The following is a 21,290-nucleotide window of genomic DNA, read 5'->3' on the forward strand; positions in this document are numbered from 1 at the left end:
GCTCTATAGTCTGTACCAGTTGGGAACTGCGAGACACCTGTGTTAGAGTAACTGATTTGTTTATTTTATGAGTTAAGGAGGAAGTGAGCTTTTGGGGAAGACACAATTTGCTTCCCATGAAAGCACGGGAAGTCAGAAACCCCTTTGCCAGGAGCACATGAGAACTTCAACACAATACTGATGCTGGATCTGTCATGTAGCTCTTGTACACGGTAAATTGCAAGGTCAGGCTCTTGTATCACATAAGGACTGCCTACAGAGCTTCCTTCCCAGGGATACACCAGAGATGCATTCACTATGAGATCCTTCAACGCAGTGCTTTGGCTAGCTATTACCAGCTCAGATAAGGTATGTTACACATGGCACCACCTACTGGCTACATGGTACAATACAGTTTAGCATGCTATTAGAGGGTCAGATATAGTATTTTTATGCAAAGTTTCAATTTGTATTAATACTCTCTAAGGCTATATATACACTTAAAGTGATAGCACTGCAGCTGTGGCAGTTCTCCTGCCAGCATATTTAATCCACTCCCCGAGAGGTAGTAGCTAGGTCGACGGAAGAATTCTTTCATCGACCAAGCGCTGAATACATGGGGGGTTAGGCCTACATAACTATGTCGCTCAGGACTGCTGGGGACCCTCAAAGAGGAGTGATTTGAACTCCGATCTCAGCGCTGACTCAAAAGTTGATTAGTGACTAAGTACCCACTCTAGGGCAACACAATTGCAATCTCTATTCCCAGACAGTGCCAAAATAGAGCTAATGCAAGCCTGTGTGAGCATTGGGGCTTGATCCAAAGCCTAGTAAAGACAATGGAATTCAGTGGGATTTGGATCAGGCCCTGAGTGACCAGAGGGTAAGTGCCTTTTCTCTCAGAGTTTGGATGCAATGCACAATCCTCTGTAAAGGAGGAGAAATAACTGCAATGTGGTGATTTGATTTACTAAAACCTTACTCTAGCTTGCATGGTGCTCATACAGTGTGGAAGCAGAACAAAGTTTCTTAGATCTTGCACTATTGAATTATTAAAATAGTTCATTCTGATGCCCTCACATGAGCACACTAGTTACTTATTCCACTCATACTTATGCATTTTTCTTGTCTCTGGTACAGGGAAAGAGAATTGCTATTTTTCCTTCCAAAGTAACTTTCATTTACAGCAGCAGCGAGAAAGGAAAAACAGAACTTTATTCTTTATTCTAGTAGAATAACTTTAATTCAGTTAAAATCATTGCTGCTTAATTAATTAATTAATTGGGACAATAATTTCATTACCTGGATTTGGTTTTCCAGTATGATATTGTGTTGAGCTGAAAAACCTGCAAAAATAAACATTAAGCATCACTAAAACCTAATATTCACATTTTTGTAGGCTGAGATTATGTAGCAACACAGCCTATTAAATTGTGTGCTGCCATAAGCAATCTGCAAAATACATAGGGCCAGATCCTCAGCTGGTGTAACTTGACACAGTTTCACTGACCTCAGTGCTGCTATGCCAATTTCACCATAGAGAATTTGACCCTAAGGCACTTTACAACCCCAAAGTCATCCTCACAATAGTCACTACAAATTTTGCTGCCTTCATATTCTGTGACTCTAGGTGACTGCCTTGCCATCCTCTAATACACAGCTTGCCCTGCTAGTTGCTCACCCTTCACGAACCATTTGGAGAAGATAGCAACTCAGTTACGTCAATGGACAGGTTTACATGTTGCCTGGAAACATTTACTTTTCACATGCTCCAGCAAGTTGACCAAAACATTGATTATCCAGTAATAATATCTCAGAGGAACTGAGCAGGCCTCCTTAGTCTAACCTGCAATTCCAAAGAATAAATGTCAGGCAGGCGCTGTGGTGGTTTTTATGTTTTTCTTTTGGTGTTTTTTAAGGTTTCTCTATATATTTTAAAAATCCAGGCAAACAAAAACAGTCAAACAAGCAGAGCTAGAAAGTCAAAGTAGCCCAGCCTCCAGGCTAGTTCTGAATCCCCATAAAGATTTTTAGGCACAGCACGAACATGGATTCAGTGTTACAATGAAACTTAATTTCTCTTACATTAAATATCTCCCCATGCTTTGTCTTGGCCTCATGCTTTGCACAGGGTATAATCCTGCAAGGTGTGGTGCACACTTGACGCCCATCCACTTCAGTGGGAGTTGTGCATGCTCACTGCTGTGCTAGAGGTATTCTTTGTAGGATGGTGACTAATTTTACAGTTAACACTATTCAAAATGCAGCATAAACAGAAAAATAAGTGTGACACTGACCTAGCGGGAGTAAAGCAATTCACAGGCTAAATGACCCAAATTCAACCTTTAAAGACACATCAGAAAAGTATATAAATGGTAATTAGGGCCATTCCTTATAAATAGCCAACAAAGCCATGTTAGATAGACTAGAGCAGGGGTGTCAAACTCACTGATGGTGACGGGCAAAATTCTCATAACATGCCTTTCACAGGGGCCATGCAATACCCGCCGCCGAAAAATTCGGGTTATCTTCTGTTTTCGGCGGCGGGATTTCACAAAGGGGCCTGTTGCCGCTTTAAGGGATTTCTGCAGAAGATGGTATTGCCGCTTTAAGACTCTCTTAAAGTGGGCCCTCCGCCGACAAATCTCTTAAAGGGACAATGCCATACGCAGAGAAACTTTCGGCGGCAGCACGGCTCACTGAAACACTGGCTGAATGCGGGCCAGATCAAAAAGGTTTGTGGGCCAAATGCGGCCCGCGGACCATATGTTTGACACCCCTGGACTAGAGCCTTGAGATGTAAACCTGTAATTGTTCAAGAATTAGAAGTAGATACTAATTGTATTTGTCGGTGTTTACCTATGTCCTGTTAGATGTAAACAATCTAACCAGATTAGCTTGTAGATTCTGAACTTCGGATCCTGTCTGTTACAATGTTCTATCGATTCAGAGATCAAAAGGGAATATTAACATTTAAATGAAACATGTGGCATAATAATATCATTGTCCTTATTTCTCTTTGAAGTTTGTAGTAAACTACTATGACCTCCTTGAATGAATTACTTTATGCTAATCAATGCAACTAATTACCTGTGTATACGCAGGAAATAGAATGGACTTCAAAGCCATAATGTGTATTACCTATTCTTAATCCAATGAATGCCTGCTGTATTAACTTCTGTCAAGAGGCTAACACAGCCTGCCAGAGATCTATAAAAGAACTCCAAGGCACTGACCTTGTATCTCAAGTCTACTTGAACTTTACATGGGGAAGTTTTGAGTTGCAGGACTGAGGTCTTCATCTACAGTCTGGATTACCCTGGTATTATTTATTTATTTATTTATTATTATTACTGCCTGTTTGGACTATAACCTGATGAACTAATTCTGGGAAGGACTTTTTGCAATTCAGCAACTCACCATCTCTACTATAAAAATGACCTCATAACTTTATTCATATCTGTATGTATAATGATCTTTGATCACAATATTCTCTCCTTACTTTTTCAATAAATCTTAGATTAATTAATAAGAATTGGCTATAAGTGTGTATTTGGGTAAGATCTGAAATATTCATTGACCTGGTGGATAATGCATCAGATCTTTTGGGATTGGTAGGACTTTATGTATGATGAACAAGATTTTAAATAATCCTCATCATATTTGACTTGGCTGTCTGGGTGGAAACCAAGGGCTGGATTGCTTTAAGGAGCTGTAATTTTGGCTTCTGGGTAACCAAATAAGGTATTGTAGAAGCTGTTTTGTTGCTGGATTGGTGAATCTAGTTATTATAAATAATCACCAGTTTTGGGAATCGTCTGCCCCATTCTTTGCAGGGTGCACTGATTAAGAAATCTCAGTGTGGCCCGCCCCAGTGGCCACAGTCACAGTAAGTATACAACGACATGAAATAAATATGAACAGACTTACTCTTGGATTATAGGTATAAGTTGTGTGCCAAGATCCTCACAATGAAACCATCTTTCAAAGAGGACGTTGGTTGATTCTCCAACATAATATCTGACAAGGTAACGACATTAGTTAATCATTCCATTGCATAATGATTAAGGGAGTTATTAATTTTTTAAAAAATAACATCTTTAGGGTTAATGCAAGGAACTATATTTTATTATAAAGTACACTGTATTAGAAGAACAGAGTTTTCTAGTGGCTAGCATGGAGAGTCAGGACTTTTCGCTCCTATTTTCAACTCTAACACAGTCTTGCGGAGCAAGCTTTGATAAGTCACCTAGAGTGGGATCCACAAAGGAACTTAGGTGTTGCAACACTGAGTGTCATGGAGGCTAACTTCTAGGCACCTAAAAAAAAAGTCATTGCAATCTGCAAAGCAGAGGTAGGTATCTAGGTTCCCTATACAATGAATGGTGAGAGATAGGCACCCAAGAAAGCAATCCATGAAAAGTCAGCATGCTAGGTGGGGAGCTGCCTAAGATAGCCACTGGAGAATGCTGAGGAGAGCTGTGTTTGTTAAGCCCTGCCCCTCTCACTGAGACAGGCACCTCCCTGTAGCTTGGATTTAGGTGCCTGTCTCTACTTAGTGATCCATGAATGGGAACTCACTGCCTGGAGTCAGGCATCTTAGGGGCCTCAGGTGTTTCTTGTGGGAATCAATTAGGCGCCCATATTTGAAGGCCGCCTGTTTGAAGAGAACTAAGTTAACACAATCTAGGAACCTTTCAGTTAGCACCCGGGGCATCCATGTGAGGAAATTACAGAGTGGCACTTTAGTGCATACTGCTATTCACACTCCTGGAGTCCAAATTGTGAGATGGGGTAGACAAGCCCTTTATTGATCATGTTGTTCCTAATAATCTTACCAGGGATTTAGAAATGGCCTGGGGCTAGGCTACTTTGAATTTCTAGCTCTGTTTGTTTGACTCCTTTTCCTTGCTTGAACACTTTTAATTTATATAAAAACCTTGAGAAAAATTCAGTGTTACAATTAAACTTAATTCCAGTGCAGCCTCAGAAGTAGAGTATGTTGCCTGGGAACACTGGAATATTGAAAATGAGATCCATGTTAGATGCATCAAATGCTGGACTATAAGTTCCTACTCCTGAATTCTGTCATTGGTTGACAGTGAAAATGACCACTTTCTTATAATTAAGTTTTGCTGATTGCCAATACAAACACAGGCACTAAACATGCAATCTGCATTATTTGTTAGATTAGGTATTTACATTTGAAAAGTGTACTTTAATACAATTTAGTTTGCCAATTGCAAACAAGATGATATTTTTAAATTTCTTTCATTTCTGCACAGGTTATGAGAGCAAGACTACATCAGTCCAAGGATCCACAGCTCTACATAAGCTTCTTAGAAACCATATGCCACCTCTCTAACATTCGCAGACTACATGTGGGAAGCAGAAGTATTAACCAGGAAAGGTGATTCTATTTAATGTTGCTGAACAATGTTAGTTTTAAAGCACAAATCACAAGGTTTCCTGAAGCATTAGTCTATTGTGTTTCCAGTTCAACGTATCTTTTGTTTCTGGAAATAAACCAAGTGACATTTTTTACAAATGCTTATGACTCTCAGTACTGTTTTGAAAGGAAGATACAGTGCTGTAACTGAACAATGTTTCAGGTGTATTGGGTATGCCTGTAACTTGGAATCCATTCAGGTGACTTTCTTTCTTTTTTTTTTCTCTAGACTTCCCATTTGAATGACTTTATTCCTCTTGCTCTGCATATCAACTATAGGGAGTTCTTTTGACTACTGTGACATGCCCTAATAAAAAGATCGCAGCTGTTCAATGTCATATTTTCCTGAATGTAGCTAATGAAGAAACTGGTAACTCAGTCTACAGATATTATTTCCATAGTTTAAACCTTCTGTAAATCACCTGAATAGCTGAAAACTCAGCTTGGTCAGTCTTATACAGATAATTACAGCAAACCTCTTCTAAATTGGCCCAAATCACTACTGTGACCTGCATTGTTAAACACTTAACAAATACAGTAGGGCTAAAAACCAAAGCTTGATCCTGTTCTCAGTGAAGTCTATGGTAACACTCCTATTAATTTCAATGGGACAGAGGCATTATGAGCCACTGTCGATTTAGAGGCTTGTCTAATGCTTAGAGGTGTAGATATAAGTTCTGTTCCTGACTCTGCCACTGACTGACTCATTGTGTAAATTTGGGTAAGTCTCCTCTATCTTGCTATCCTTTGGTTTTTAAATTAAATTAACAATACTGCGTGCCAGAAATGCTGTACATCTTGCTTATTTCATGGTTTTAAAGTGTTCTGAGATCCTTAGATGGAAGTTAGTATGTAAGTGCAAACATATATTTATAAAAGACATTTCAAGGAGATATTAGCTAACCCATTTACTAAATAATGTGTGTGTGTGTGTGTGTACATAAAAATAAATATATGCAATTTCCACTGATAATTCACCAGGAAACTAGATTATAATATCATACTGAAACAATAACTGATTTTCATATTTTGAAGTTAAATAGATTAGCTATGTGTCCAAAGTAGAAAACCATATTTCACCTGAGCCCATCTGTTTCTGTGTTTAACCTTTTCCTTTCAATCACGAGTCCCACAGTCTTTGCATATCTTTGAGGAGAATGTGGTATCCTGGCAGGTAGGAGAAACATCTGTCCAGATGAAAAAATTGGAAACAATAAATATAACAGTGTCATTAAGGTTTATTTTCTTTTCTGCAGGCCTTTGTTCACCCTCTCATTTTTCCTCTATTCCTGTTGATATGATGTTTCTTGGCAACTGAGCCCACACTGATACCAACAGCAAAACAGATGCTGTTGCTAGCTTTCTCAGTTTGGTGCTCTGTTAATGACAACCTTTCATTCAGAAATCGGCACTGCGTTCTTGGATATTGAGCTATTCTCCTGCCAGTTGTATCATTGCTGTTAGACAATCAAAATGAAGAACCAACCAGTCACCCTACCTGAGATCTAGAAAGTTACTATAATTTCTGAGCTGTGGTAAGAGCAATAAAAGGAAAACTTGTTGTTAGCACAAGAGGAATCCTAAACTAATCTTCCATGACCATTCCTCCAACATGGCAAGTGTTTGTTATTGGCGGATAGGGCATGTGATTCTCTCCAAACCCAACTGACTAATAGGAAGTGCTGGATATGAGATAAAGAGGACAAATTGTGTGTGTGTCTGCGACTACAGTTTGGAAATAAACTTGTTTTCCAGCATCTTCCTGTCTAATTAGGCCAGTATTGTGGTTAAGACATGAGACTTTGTAAATAAGAGAATAAGGACTTGCCCTAATGTCCTTGGACAAAATGTTCCCTCCTCCACACTATTTGCAGTGTGGTATCTGGCTGACATTTTATATCCCAATTATTGCTACTTTTTGTGTAGTGGATTGGTATCTTTTAGAATGGAATTTATATATTAGATTCAAAATATTATTAATCATTATTTCTTCATTATTTTATCTTGCACTGCAGTGGAAGATTGATTTGAAATAATTATGACAGTCATTTAACATACATATGTAATAATAACAAGAACAAACCCCTGCTTACCTCCCCTTCTCTGATGTGAATGTCTCTGTGGTTTCCATTTTCAATGATCTTCAAGCACATATCTCCTTCTACTTGGTAAAATAACTGAAGTGTAGAAAAAATAAAATTAAGACATATCAGTTTACTACCAAGATTCTACTCTTCAGTCCTTTGATCCCTAATTCCTTTAGGATCTCTTGGCAAGGTGGCAAAGCTAACTCATGAAGAATAGAATTTTAAAAAGCCAGCTCCTAAGCAACCAAAGGAGCTAGCAAACGGGAGTTTTGTGAGGGAGTTTAGAGAGGGACCATGAGAGTCAGAAACACCTAACATACTCTAAACTTAGACCAATACCCTCCCCCTCCCGAACAAAGAAACAAAATAATGCAGGCAGTATTCCAGCAGCAGACTGGAGCTATCCAGTTTATTGCACTTGTGGATAGGAGACGTATATGTGTACTTGTGCCTTGTGGATAGGAGACGTATATGTGCATTTGGTGCAAGCAACTCATGCCCCTCAGGGAGTGAGTGCAGACTCTGGAGGGCAGAGTGGCTGAACTGGAGGAGGTAAGGGAGGCACAGAGGTATATAGACGAGACTATTAAGGACACAGTAGAGCAGTCCCACCTCGAGTCTTTACTGCCTATGTGCTGTTGAGGAGGATGAAAGTCTCAGAGAAGGAGACACCAAACTGGAGAAAAGGGAAACAATCTCTCCTCCAGATTATGTGATGGTATCTGCTTGCACAAATGATACCTCTGGGGGATGGGACCCCAGTTATTAAGAAGAGACAGGCAATAGTAATAAGGGATTCAATTATTAGAATTATAGATAGTTGGGTTTGTGATGACCGGGAGAACTGCATGGTGAATTGCCTGCCAGGTGCAAAGGTTGTGGACACCTCAAGACATCTAGATAGGTTTATATGCGGTGCTGGGGAGGAGCTGATGGTTGTGGGACCTATAGGTACCAATGACATAGAGAAAGGTAGGAGAGAAGTCCTGGAGGCCAAATTTCAGCTGCCAGACAAGAGATTAACATCCAGGACCTCCATGGTAGCATTCTCTGAAATGTTTCCAGTTCCAAGTGCAGGGCCAGTTAGACAGACAGAACTACAGTGTCTCAATGAATGGATGAGACAATTGTGTTTGGAGGAGGAATTTTGGTTATTAGGATTTGGGGAACTTTTGGGAAAGTTGGAACCTATACAGGAAAGAAGGGCTCCACCTAAACCGAAATGAAACCAGATTGCTGGCATGTAAAATTAAAAAGGTTAAACTAAGGGCTGTGAGACGGCTGACAAGTGTAGAGGAGCACTTGGTTTGGACAGAAACATCCTTTAGGGGAGGATTTATTAATGAGGATACTCTATATCCCAGGAAAGTGTTGAGGATAGAAGTAGATAAAGGACAGGTACGAACAGGTGAAAAGAAAGAGTCAAATGAAAAGGAGTCCCATTCAATTATATCACATTAAGGCAGACAACCAAATATAGACAAATTTTATAAGTGATTGTATACAAATGCTAGAGGTCTAAATGCTAAAATGGGTGAACTTGAGTGCCTGGTATTAAATGAGGCTATTGATATAATAGGCATTACAGAAACTTAGAGAAACCATGACAAGTCAAAGGGACATGGCTATACCAGGGTACAAAATATATAGGAATGACAGAGTAGGTCATGCTGGTGGAGGGAGTGGCACTATATGTGAAAGAAAGTATAGAGTCAAATATAGTAAACATTTTAAATGAATCAAAATGTACCATAGAATCTTTATGGACAGAAATTCCATGCTTGTATAAGAATATAGCAGTACAAATATACTACTGACCACCTGTTCAGGATGATGGTGATTGTGAAATGCTTGGGGAGAGTAGAGATGTTACAAAAACAGAAAACCCAACAATAATAGGGGATTTCAACTATCCCCATATTGATTGGATGGGATAAAATTTCTAGATACTATTAATGACTGCTTCTTGGTACAGCTAATTAGAGAACCCACAACGGGAGAGGTAATTCTTATCAGACTTATCAAACACATAGATGAACATGATAAATTGGGGAAGAGTTAACACAGCTTGTGTAAAGAGAAGTGATGCCTTATCAAGCTATTAGAATTCTTTGAGGGAGTCAACAGGCGTGTGGACAAGAGGGAGCCAGTTGATATAGTGTACTTGGACTTTCAGAAAGCCTTTGACAAGGTCTTACATCAAAGGCTCTTACACAAAGTAAGCAGTCAAGGGATAAGATGGAAGGTTGTCTCATGCATCAGTAACTGGTTAAAAGATAGGAAACAAAGGGTAGGAATAAATGGTCACTTTTCACAGTGGAGAGATGTAAATAGCAAGGTCTCCCAAGGATTTGTACTGGGACCAGGGCTGTTCAACATATTAATAAATTATCTGGAAGAGGAGATAAACAGTGAGGTGGTAAAGTTTGCAGATGATACAAAATTACTCACAATAGTTAAGTTTAAAGCTGACTGCAAAGAGTTACAAAGGGATCTCCCAAAACTGGGTGACTGGCAATAAAATGGCAGATGAAATTCATTGTTGATAAGTACAAAGTAATGCACACTGGCAATCATAATTCCAGCTGTACATACAAAATGATCGAGTCTTGTTACCATTCAAGAAGGAGATCTTGGAGTCACTGTGGATAGTTCTCTGAAAACATCTGCTCAATATGCTGAGGCAGTCAAAAAAGCTAACAGAATGTTAGGAGCCATTAGGAAAGGGACAGATAATAAGACAGAAAATATCATAATGCCACTGTGTAAATCAATGGTAGGTCAACATCTTGAAAACTGCATGCAGTTCTGGTTGCCCCATCTCAAAAACGATATATTAGAATTGGAAAAAGTATAGAGAAGGGCAATAAAATGATTAGGGCTATGGAACAGTTTCCATCTGAGAAGAGATTAAAAAGACTGGGACTGTTCATCTTAGAAAAGAGATGACTAATGGGGGATATGATAGAGGTCTATGAAATCATGAGTGGTGGGAAGAAAGTGAATAAGAAAGTGTTATTTACCACTTCATATAACATGAGAACCAAGGATCACCCAATGAAGTAACAGGCAGCAGGTTTAAAATAAACATAATGAAGTACTTCTTCACACTACGCACAGTCAATCTGTGGTACTCATTGCCAGCAGATGCTGTGAAGGCCAAAAGTATAACTGGGTTCAAAAAAAAAGAACTAGATAAGCTTATGGGAGATATGTCCATCAATAGATATTAGCCAGGATGGTCAGGGACACAGTCCCATGCCCTGGGTTTCCCTCTGGGCTGGGACGACAGGGGATGGATCACTTGATAATTGCCCTGCTCTAGTCACTCCCTCTGAAGCATATGGCCCTGGCCACTGTGGGAAGACAGAATACTGGGCTGGATGGACAATTGGTCTGAACCAGTGTGGCCATTGTTATGTATCAGTATATTCTATACAGCCACTTCAAATACTGCATACGTAGACATAAAATCCAGTAAACTTACTCTTGACTGTAACTTCACAGTGTCAGATTTTCCTTAAAACCAATGGGAGTTAGGCACCTAACCAACTTAGTGCTCTTGAAAATGCCACTGACCACCCATCTGCATCTTTAGGCACCTAAATTCCTTTGAAAATCATGGGACTCTCTTTATGTCTGGAGGTAACCCTTTGCATGATTGTGGCCATATTTTGTACCATACAGAATATATAGTGACCTCCAAGGTGCATGAACCAAAGAAGGAGGGGAAGATAGCTAATGTGTCTTGGTGCATGTCAGTTTAGGAGTAAGTGACACTATACTTGTTCTCCATTAGTACTATTGTATTTGACTTCTCATTTCGCCCTCTTTCAGTTCCACTGAAAAATGCTTCCCTTTTAAATTTAAAATCTTTTCAACTAGTCAGTGAAATTAAATGCCAAAATTTTCAGATGACCTCAAGATAACCTTCAACTATTTGTGCCCACTCTTGTACAACTATTCGTGCCCACTCTTTCACAGATGTTTATTTGAGCTTTCCAAAATGGGAGCAAACCCCTTGTTCGGAACCCCATTTGTACATTAATGTGCTTAATTTCTGGGGCTGCTACTGCAGCCCTGCACCTGTTGCACCTCTTCCCACTGAGTATGAGAGGGGACTGGCCACTGAATTTGCATAGCTGCAGATTCAATGGACCCAACCATCTCCTACCATGGCCCTACCACAGCCCTCTCTTCATGACGTAAGGTAGTATCTGCCTGGAGTTTTGGACTCTGCAGTGCACTGGAGTCACGTCTGTTCTCAACACAGAAAAACTACAGTTCTGTTCTTCTGTTAGCAGGGGTCTGTGTGACCTGGATTAGGGGGCACAATTTCCCTCATTCTATATAAACCAGAGCAAAAATAAAGACAACTTTACTTCTCCCACTGTACCCACCCACTGATCTAACCAACAGTCCCTCCCTGCCACTGTAACTACTTCCATTATGGCTTACATTTGCTGTCAGAATCACAAACCAGGTAGTTAGGTATCTAAATGGATGCAATTGCTGGCACTATTAATTTTACTGATAATACCTGAAGCATGGTTGAGGCCTAATTAAAAATCAAGGCCATTATGAGAATAACTTTATTTGCAGTGTTTTGGTATTTCTGTTTCCAATCCTAGCAAAAATCAGGACATGTGTGAACATATGGCAAAATCAGGACATATGAATGTGTGAACATTCAAAACAAAATAAAAAAAAACATTTCTTTTCTAACTCTAGAAAATGGTCTTACTTGATTTTACCTGTTCTTACCTGATTACAAACCAACTCACATGTTTCTAATGGGGACATGTCTCTAAGGGTTCAAAAATTTCTTTTATGAATAAGAATTGTCTGCTTCAAAAGGAAATGGAATGGTTAAGAGGATCTGCTTTTATAATGGGTGTACAGAAAAAGAGCCCCTCCCACCATTGCTCACTTCATGTCAGGGGGTATCAATGTGGATAAATTATAGCTCTGACTTGTCTCCCTAGCCATGGTCTCATTCCCTTTTGTTTCCTTGTATTCCATTTAACACCCCCCTCCACCTCTCCTCTCTTGTTCTTTTTCTTTGCTCTGGTGTCCCCGAATTATTGTGTAAAATACCCTGATAGCCTCCACTATAGAGCACCTCTGAAAAGACAGACTGCTCATCCTACAAAATAAAGTGACTGCAGTGGAGAATTGCGCTATTCTCATCTTTTCAAAGAAAGATCTTTTGGGGGAATTTAAGACTGACAGTGATTATCACAAAGGCCACTGTTCATGTCCTGATGGCTGTGCTGGTAATTGAAAAGTATTTTCTGAAGTGCTCTCTTTGGTAGCCATATTTTGTTGATAGCTGATGCCCAGGGTGCTGTTGCAGAATGTTATCATGGAAACAACATTGATTAGGAAGAGAGAAAGGGCCAAGGTCCACTAATGCCCAGTCCCAGGAGATTACTCAGGCACAGTTACATCCTCTTTTCCTGATGGCTGACTCCCAACTTTAATGGTCCAATTACAAATAAAAAACTCTCCCTGTGCTGGTGGTTTCCTCCCTGATCCCAAAGTTGTTCTGTTTACACTTCTATGAGTGAATTTCACCCTCGTGCAGAGGGGCAGCTCAAGACCTATGCACCTTTTCTGCTCTATTTTGTGGATTAAAGTGGTGCATAGGGCTTGTGCTGGCCTTCTGCACAGGGCTGAATTTCACCCTGTTGTAACCATGAATAATCATGGAACCTTTCCTGTACTGAATGTTTTCGATTGCTTGTGATCTTGCTCCCATTCAAGTCAATGAAAAAAAAAGCCTATTGAATTCAATGTTTCCGGATCCTAATGGAACACTGACGAACCTTAACTCTGAATTTACTGCTGTGTTATTAGAGTTGTTTTGCAAATAGTGCTGCGTGGTGTGATGTGGGTTTGTTTGCTTTTTTCATTATACTCAATTCAAGTATTTTTGCATCTATACTACAACAACTCTTTCAACAGGAAGTTGGGGTTTATTCTTTGAAACAGTTTCAGGAAAATGTCTTTTTAAGAAAAAACCTGAGCTTTTCATTCACAGATAAATCATTTGATATTTTGAGGAGCACATGTGGCAGTAATTATCCTGTTCATTACTGTGCTAATTATATCTTCTGAACTTTATCAAGACAACTGGCAGCTGTTTAATGGCTCGTTGAGCCATGCCCCTTTCATTTCAATGGTCATAGGAATAGGTAGTAATAAGTATTGGACTATTGTCTTTTGCTGAGATACTGTTGTTCATATGCTGGTAGAGCCTCTCTGTATTATGGGGCAAATCCAACCCCTTCTGACACAGCCACAGAAAGCCCTATGGCAATGTAAGCCTATGATTCCAGTAGATGGGCGTGATAGGAATGGGAATAGCTGCAGGGAGAGTGTGGACAGAGCATCTGTTCAGTGCCCAGCCTTCAAACGTAGTATATGCCCCTTTGTCTGTTTTGAGAGAAAATCCGATGTCCATTCACAGTAACATGTCTGGAGAAAAAGGAAATCAGCCTATAGTGTTTACATCGCTAGCTTTTCTTTTCAGTATTTTATTAATTATATTGCGTCCTTCAAACTGCTATGAGCCCTTGACAGATCCCTGCCCCAAGAAGCCCGTGGTCTAGATAGGCAATGTATAGGCAACCAAAGAGAAGGAAAACAAGGATATGTTTGGGTTTTTTAGGTGTATCAGGCACTTGCAGAATGGACTGAAGGATTGTTTAAGGTCTTCTATTTTTGGTACTCGTGTTTAATTTGGTTTGTGGTACTTTCCCAAATTTTACACATTTCCTTCCTCCTTCTTCACTCTTTCTCTTTGTGTTTTTTATTTGAGCTCTTTCCTATTTCACCACCCTCTGGTGTGTGTTATTGTAAAACCTTCCTGCCTTCTTATTAACCCTTATCTATTACCCCCTTCCACCCTCCCAGAGTTATCATCAATTCAGAAGTGGCCTTCTACCTTAATCCTATGGCTTAATATTGCAGATGTTGAAAACCTGCTCCCACTGACTCTATTGGGAGCTGCTGGAGCAAAGCATTTCCGAAAATTAAGTCTATAACCCCTTGAGACTGGCAGTTTGGTTTTTACCTAGTTCCCTTGAGTTTCCCTGAGTATCCAAGATTTACCTCCTCGCCTTAACTCTGCTCCACCCTCATCTATCACAGTCCAAAGGTAGGTGATGTCCTCAGTTACCAAAGGCATTAGAGTACAATGAAGAGCAGTTCAGTTGCATAATCTCTCACCTCATGGGCTCAAGGGTTTGAGTGACTCTTCCAAAGGAAATAGGTGGTGCTCCAGTTCCCAAAAGGAGGGGGGCTGGAGCTTTGCTGAGTGTCTACTGCTCTGTGCAATACTGCTGCTTTTCTTGGCTGGGCCTTGTTTCACTGGAGCAGCAGGTGAGAGAGGTTAGACTCCTTACTGTCACCATGGGCCTACTCCCAGGATGTGTGCAGCCAAAGAGTGATAAAGAAAGAAGCAGGCAGCAGAGATTCGGCGTTCCGCATCAATGACTTAAGTGTGAAAATTAACTGAGTAGTGCCAGAGTGCCTCCAGTCCCGCCAGACTGGAAATTGGGGCTGCTCAGCACCTTGCAGGATTGGGCCCTGAGCTGGCATGTACTGTGTGTCAGATTATTAAGAACTAAATTAATTTGCAGCGCAAATCACATTCTGATGTGGGAGTAGAGTTTGGGTGATGTCCAGGCTTCACAGGTGATTGATATACATGAGCAAACAATAACATAATTTTCTCTCCCTTTCTCATCCCAAGATTTTCAACCATCAGAAATCTGGAAGGCAATTGAATGAAAAAGCGAGAGAAAATTATGTTTTTCTTTGCTCGTGTGCATCAGTCACCTCTGTCACCTGGACAGTAGCCAAGTCTTATTCCATCAATCTTAGCGGCAAAACTGTTTCTGAAGATGCAGGCTACTTCTCATGCCCACTGACTAGAATTCCAGGACCCAGGGTAAAACAGTCCCAACTCGCCTCTTCTGCCCATGGCCATACACACTGTCCATCACAGGCCCCGCCTCCTCCCATGCTCGCTGCTGTGTTCCCCCCCCCCATCACTTAGTCCCCCTCCGATCTTCTACACTCCCCCTTCCACCAGGCAGCGAGAAACAGCTGGGGGGGCTGAGTGGGGAGGGGGGAGGAGGGACGCAGCGAGTAGCGACGGGGGGATGAGTGGGGGACGAGAAGGGGGATGCTCATGGCGAGCAATGGTGGGGAGGAGGAGGGATGTGGCACGGGGGTGAGTAGGGGAGTAGAGGAGGGATGCATGCAGCAAGCAATGGTGGGGGGGGGGGTTTAGTGGGGAGCGGGGACCAAGCACAGAAAAGGGGTGTGGAATAGAGGGGGCAAGGGCAAGCAGCAAGGTGGGCTGGTGGGGAGAGACACGGCAGAAAGTGGGCTGAGTGGGGCGGGGCCTGGGGCAGAGCAAGGGTGGACCATGGGCTGGGGCCAGAGGCAGAGGAGGCGGGATGGGGAGCTAGTCTCCCCAAGGGGAAGCTTTCACCCCACTGCCCATGGCCCAGGACCCTTTTAAAATCGCTAGGCCCCCTTAAAATCACCGGGCCCCTTGGCAATTGGCCCCTTTGTCCCGTCCTGTCAGCAGGCTTGCTGCTTCTGAAGTGAATGGAACTTCTCTCCCACTGATTGCAAAAGGAACTTCTTTCCTCTCATTTAAAAACAAACAAACAAACCATTATTTAAAGTATTTTCACAGCTAGATAGATTAGGTGTTAACAATATTACAAATCACCAGAAGGCCTTGTTCTACTTTGCTGACTACATTGTCTGCATAACAAACAAAGACGCACAATGTAGTAGTAAAAATCTGAAGCCTGTTAAAAACTATTTCTGATTATCATTAACTATCCTTCCATAGTCAAACTTCACCATGAGCATGGTCTTCATCTCCCACTGACTTCCCCTGAAACAAACCAGTCCCTTCACTGTTCACATGCCACATCTCATCCCAGGGTAGAATTTTTTTCTGGAAACTCTGGAAAATATCACAGGAGGAGGAATTTTAGAGATATGATGTTAGATCTTTGCTTTCATTCAGGCAGCACAAAGCAGCCAGGATGCCAGTAAATCCAGCTTTTGAAGATGTCCATGCATAGAGAAGTCTGCAGGGTGTGTAGAGCTGTCATCACAACTCCTATGCAACCCACCTCCCAATCCCACTCTCAGTGTAGGGGGACATGGCCAGGAGAAAGGGATGTGGCCAGGGTGCCCCTATGCCTGGTTGATCCCTAACTCCATGTATGCCCTATTGGCAGCTGGGTGTAAGGCCAGGTTTACTGTAGAAGCTTTTGCAGCTATAGGAATGTTGGCTAAAAGTGAGATTTATTTTGGGTGACATTTCTGTGCTGACAAAAGCCCTAGTGTAGATGCAATTATACTGGCACAACAGTGCTTTTGCCACTATAGACCATTTCTAAATTAGGAGGATATAGCTATATCAGCAAACTTTTAAGTGTGGGCTAAGCCCTAAGTCTACTCTAATGCTAGCCCTGGACTTGCCCAGATCTGGGGGTTATGGTCACTCCGGTCCTGTGCCAAGTGTGACTTGGTTGGATCAGAGATATAAAGATTTCCAAAATTTCCTTGTCCTTCTCTTTGGGAGTGAGTGTGGTTTTGAGGTCAGTGAGACTGCACATATGAGTAAGAGTTTGCAGGTTGGGGAGCCCCTACTGTCTCTGCTTCTGTGGAGAGAAATCAAAGGGAACTTGTTATGTGTATATTAGAGAAAAGGTTAGTATGCTGTAGTGGTGGGCTCAAGCCACACAGTTTAGAGTTCAGGCCCATCTCTGATAAACTGGGTGTTCTAACTCCAGTAGCTGTAAAAATGATTGGAAGGGAAACAGAATGCAAGATGAGGGATGCTACTGAGTGTGGCTGAGGATGATGTAACAAAAAGTAATGGTGTGAAACGGAAAGTATCCATTCCAAGAATCAGAGCAAGCTCACAAACCCTGACATACGCTGGTGAATACCTTGGGGGATGTGAGCTGCAGGCTGAGAAGCATGGGGCTTGAGAAGCACAGAAAATCCTTTCCAACATTATCAATTAATTGTATATAAGTGTAAGTTCTGTACATGAAAAAATGACTTAACAGATTTAAACTGTCCTAAAATTAACTTCCTTCCCAAAACAAACATGTCTGTCTGGAATTTCCTCCATCCTGGCGCGTGTCAGTTTCTTAAGTTTTCAAATCACTGAGAAATTAAACGCTTATAAATAGAGTGGCTGATTTATAGAATGTCACCATAAATTATCTGTAAATATAGACTAGTGCTGTTCTATTGGTTTTAAGATTGTGGGCCAGGCTTTCAAACATGAGCTTCTTAATAGGACACACACATTTTGGGCCTCAATTGTCACTTACTTATGTAAACGAGCATTTTCCTCTCCTTAAGTTCTGAGTTCAGCATCTACATACAGCATTTAGATGTCTTATTAAATAGACAGTGTTTGAAAATTGAGCTACCCTTGTTAAAATTTGTTGGTATTTACTGTGTCAAGGCTGAGATTCATAAACATCTGATTCATTGCAATAAAAGTTAAATAAAAAAAAAAAGTCTCTTTAGAAAAATCTAGTTTAATATTAAATAAATGAAAGAACATTAAGGCTATGTCTACACTTGGCACTGGGGGTGTGGTTTCCAATTTGAGTAGACATATTTGCAGCTAGCAGGCTGTAGACACGGTAGCACAGGCAGTGGCTATAGGCACCCGAGATGGCTGTGCTAAATGGAAACTTGCCCAGATCCTGTGGGTACATACCTGTGGTGGCTAGCCTGTGCTGCCATTTGCCACTGCCCATGCTACTGTGGCTACACTACTAATATCAGTGGGCTAGCTCAATGAGAGCTAGTGCGAGTATATCTACTACAGTTGGGAATTACACACCCAGCTCAAGTGTAGATGTTGTCTAAAACAATACTTAATAGCCAGCTGCTGTACAAGAGATTTGATTGCTTTTGTCTATGTGTTGTCATAATATGTGTACAGTTAGGGAATGAAAATATATTTGCTATTTGTCAAGGCACTTCATGTTAATTACCATACGCACCTTTCCAGGTAACCAGTCACATCACTTGAAAAGTGTATTCAGTGCAAAAAGAGAGGATTCAGCATTAAGACTGGAAAGGTAGAGACAGAGAGCAGTTCATGCATGAAAAGGCTAAACTTCTGACTGCCTTTCTCAGCCTTATTTGTTGTCCTCTTCGATTAATTTCCGCCAGCAAATTTATTCCTGACATTTCTATTTCAGCAGTTTGTAAAAGCCGAGTTCATCATATGCAGCTTGAGAATATAGACAGATGGGTACGAAAAAGGGAAAGATGGGCTTAGAGTGACAACTAGTGGTCAGTTTTCTTTCTTTCTTTCCAGCTTAATGGAAAAAACAACAGAAAACAAGAGACAAGGTGGGTGAGGAAATATCTTTTATCGGACCATCATCTCTTGGTGAGAGAGACCAGATTTCGAGCTTACACAGAGTTATTTTCAGGTCTGGGAAACTTACTTAGGGTATGTCTACACTACAAAATTATGTGGGCCTATGTTATGTCGACGTACAGCTGCCTCAGTAATGAAATCGCTTTTGCATGTCCACACTATGCTCCTTGTGGCAGCGGTGCACATCCTCACCAGGAGCACTTGCATCAATTGAACTGTCGGTGTGGGGCACTGTGGGACAACTTCAGAAAGCTAGCAACCATCGATGCAAGTAATGCTGTGTCTAAACTGACACTGCATCAACCTAACTGCATCAACCTAAGCCTCTTGCAGAGGTGAAGTTATTAAGTCGGCATAGCGAGTGAGTTACATTGACAGGAGCGACATTTTAGGGTAGACACTTTCAGAGTTAGATTGATGTAAGCTGCCTTGCATTAACCTAACTCTGTAGTGTAGACCAGGGCTCAGAGTGTCACAGCTAAATACAAGGTGGAACAGATTGTTTAGCATGAGTAGTTAACACATATTTCAAGGGATCATTCAAGATAAAGTAGCCTGTTAACACCCCTCCAGTCATAAGAGGGAAAATGGGGATGGGGAGGCAGGGACGGAAGGCAGCTGGGAAGGGGGCTGTTAGTGGGTTATACATTGCTATAATAAGTCATAAATCCAGTGTCTCTATGCAGTCAATGATTTTTAGTGTCTAGCAAAGTTATGAATTTAAGCTCCCAGGATCATCTTTTGAAAGTGTTGTGCAGATTTCCTTTGAGGATGAGAACTGAGAAGTCAGATACAGAGTGATCATTTTGTGAAAAGTGTTCACGCACAGCTGATATGGTGGTTTTGGCTTTTATCATTTTCCTGTGTGAGTTCATTCTATAGTGTAGTGATTGTCTGATTTTACTCACATAGCTGTTATTTGGGGCATTTAGTGCACTGGATGAGGTACACTACCAGTTGTGATAGGCATGTGTAGGACTCATGGATCTTGAAAGGACTGTGGGGGTTGTTGATCATTGTAGAAGTGGAGATATGGCTGCAAGTTTTGCATCTGTTGTTTTGGCAAGGTCTGGTGCCACTTTGAGTTGGTGTGCCCTGATCTGTGGGAAGCTTGCTTCTGACAGTGAGCTTGGAGATTTGGATGGGTGTTTGAAGGCCAGAAGAGGGGATTCAGAAAATATTTCTTTCAGGATAGGGTCCCCACTGAGTATGGGTTGTAGTTGTTTGATGATACCTCATATGGGTTCCAATGTGGCATGGTAGGTGACAACTAGGGGTGTGAATTTCCATCAGACCTTTAACAACCACCACCAGTCCATTAATCTCTCTGGAACACTCCCACACTAGCATCAACTTCCTAGACACCATGATCAACTTCAGCAATGGAACCCTACAGACAGCTAGATACAAGAAACAAATGGATCACCACACCTGCCTTCATAGATCCAGTAAACACCTCAAACACATCAAGAAATCTGTTATTTAAAGCACTGAGATACCGCATAGTATACTGTGAAGAGAAAGTCCAGGATATACACCTGAACACACTCAAAACCACCTTCACCAAAAAGGACACTCCACAAGAGAAGTAGTTCGCATCATGGAACAGGCCATACAAATACCCTGAGAGAACCTGCTTCAGTAGAGAAATAAAACCATCTCCGACCACACACTGCTAGTTGTCACCTATTCGGGTGGTTTGGGGTCATTAGTTTTAATTTTGCAACCCCATCACAATAGCTCCAGTGCTTTGCCAAACCTCAACTCCTTTAGGTTCACCCACCCTTAGTCAATAATATGTAATAATAATGTAGTATAACATCAGAATAGAGATTGGAGGTTCCTTCAAATGTTTTGTAACCTGACATACTATAGCTGTGATTATCTTTTTCACCAGGATTCTATCAACAGCCCCAACAGTATTTGCTTGTAAATATATAACAGGTGCTAAATTCACCTCAGGTACAACTTATAGTATAGGTTATATGATGATATTATATATTTTATTATATCTTTTTCACCAGGATTCTATCAACAGCCCCAACAGTATTTCATCAAGATTCTATCAACAGCCCCAACAGTATTTGCTTGTAAATATATAACAGGTGCTAAATCACCTCAGGTACAATTAAACTATATTACTATTGCAATATAAAATCACCCAAGGTATGATTCTATTATTTGTTTCCATGGTAGGTATATAAATCTGCACAAAGTCTTTTAAAAATGCTAGGTCTGATTCTCTACTACCTTGTATTTGTATAGTCATTCAGGCTGGCATTTTCAAAGTTTTCACTTAGCTCACTTAGATTTAGTT

At 41.0% G+C, this 21,290-nt stretch overlaps 1 protein-coding gene across 8 annotated transcripts in view; it reads right to left on the bottom strand.

Annotated features, from left to right (window-relative positions):
• HAAO (3-hydroxyanthranilate 3,4-dioxygenase) overlaps positions 1–21,290 on the bottom strand; it is a 152,813-nt gene that overhangs the window by 71,222 nt on the left and 60,301 nt on the right. For 7 of the 8 annotated variants that reach the window (XM_067565052.1, XM_067565051.1, XM_067565053.1 and 4 more), the window contains exons 3-6: positions 7,522–7,605; positions 6,509–6,615; positions 3,910–3,999; positions 1,282–1,325 (exon numbers count right to left, since the gene is read on the bottom strand). In XM_067565052.1, coding sequence (XP_067421153.1) covers positions 1,282–1,325; positions 3,910–3,999; positions 6,509–6,615; positions 7,522–7,605 — 325 coding nt within the window. The remainder of the gene's footprint in view (positions 1–1,281; positions 1,326–3,909; positions 4,000–6,508; positions 6,616–7,521; positions 7,606–21,290) is intronic. The other variant, XM_067565057.1, reaches the window with a different exon arrangement.

The sequence above is a fragment of the Emydura macquarii genome, unplaced genomic scaffold, assembly GCF_026122565.2.
Source record: "Emydura macquarii macquarii isolate MOO-44397 ecotype Brisbane River unplaced genomic scaffold, CSIRO-AGI_Emac_v2 contig_2676, whole genome shotgun sequence".
NCBI lineage: Eukaryota > Metazoa > Chordata > Testudines > Chelidae > Emydura > Emydura macquarii.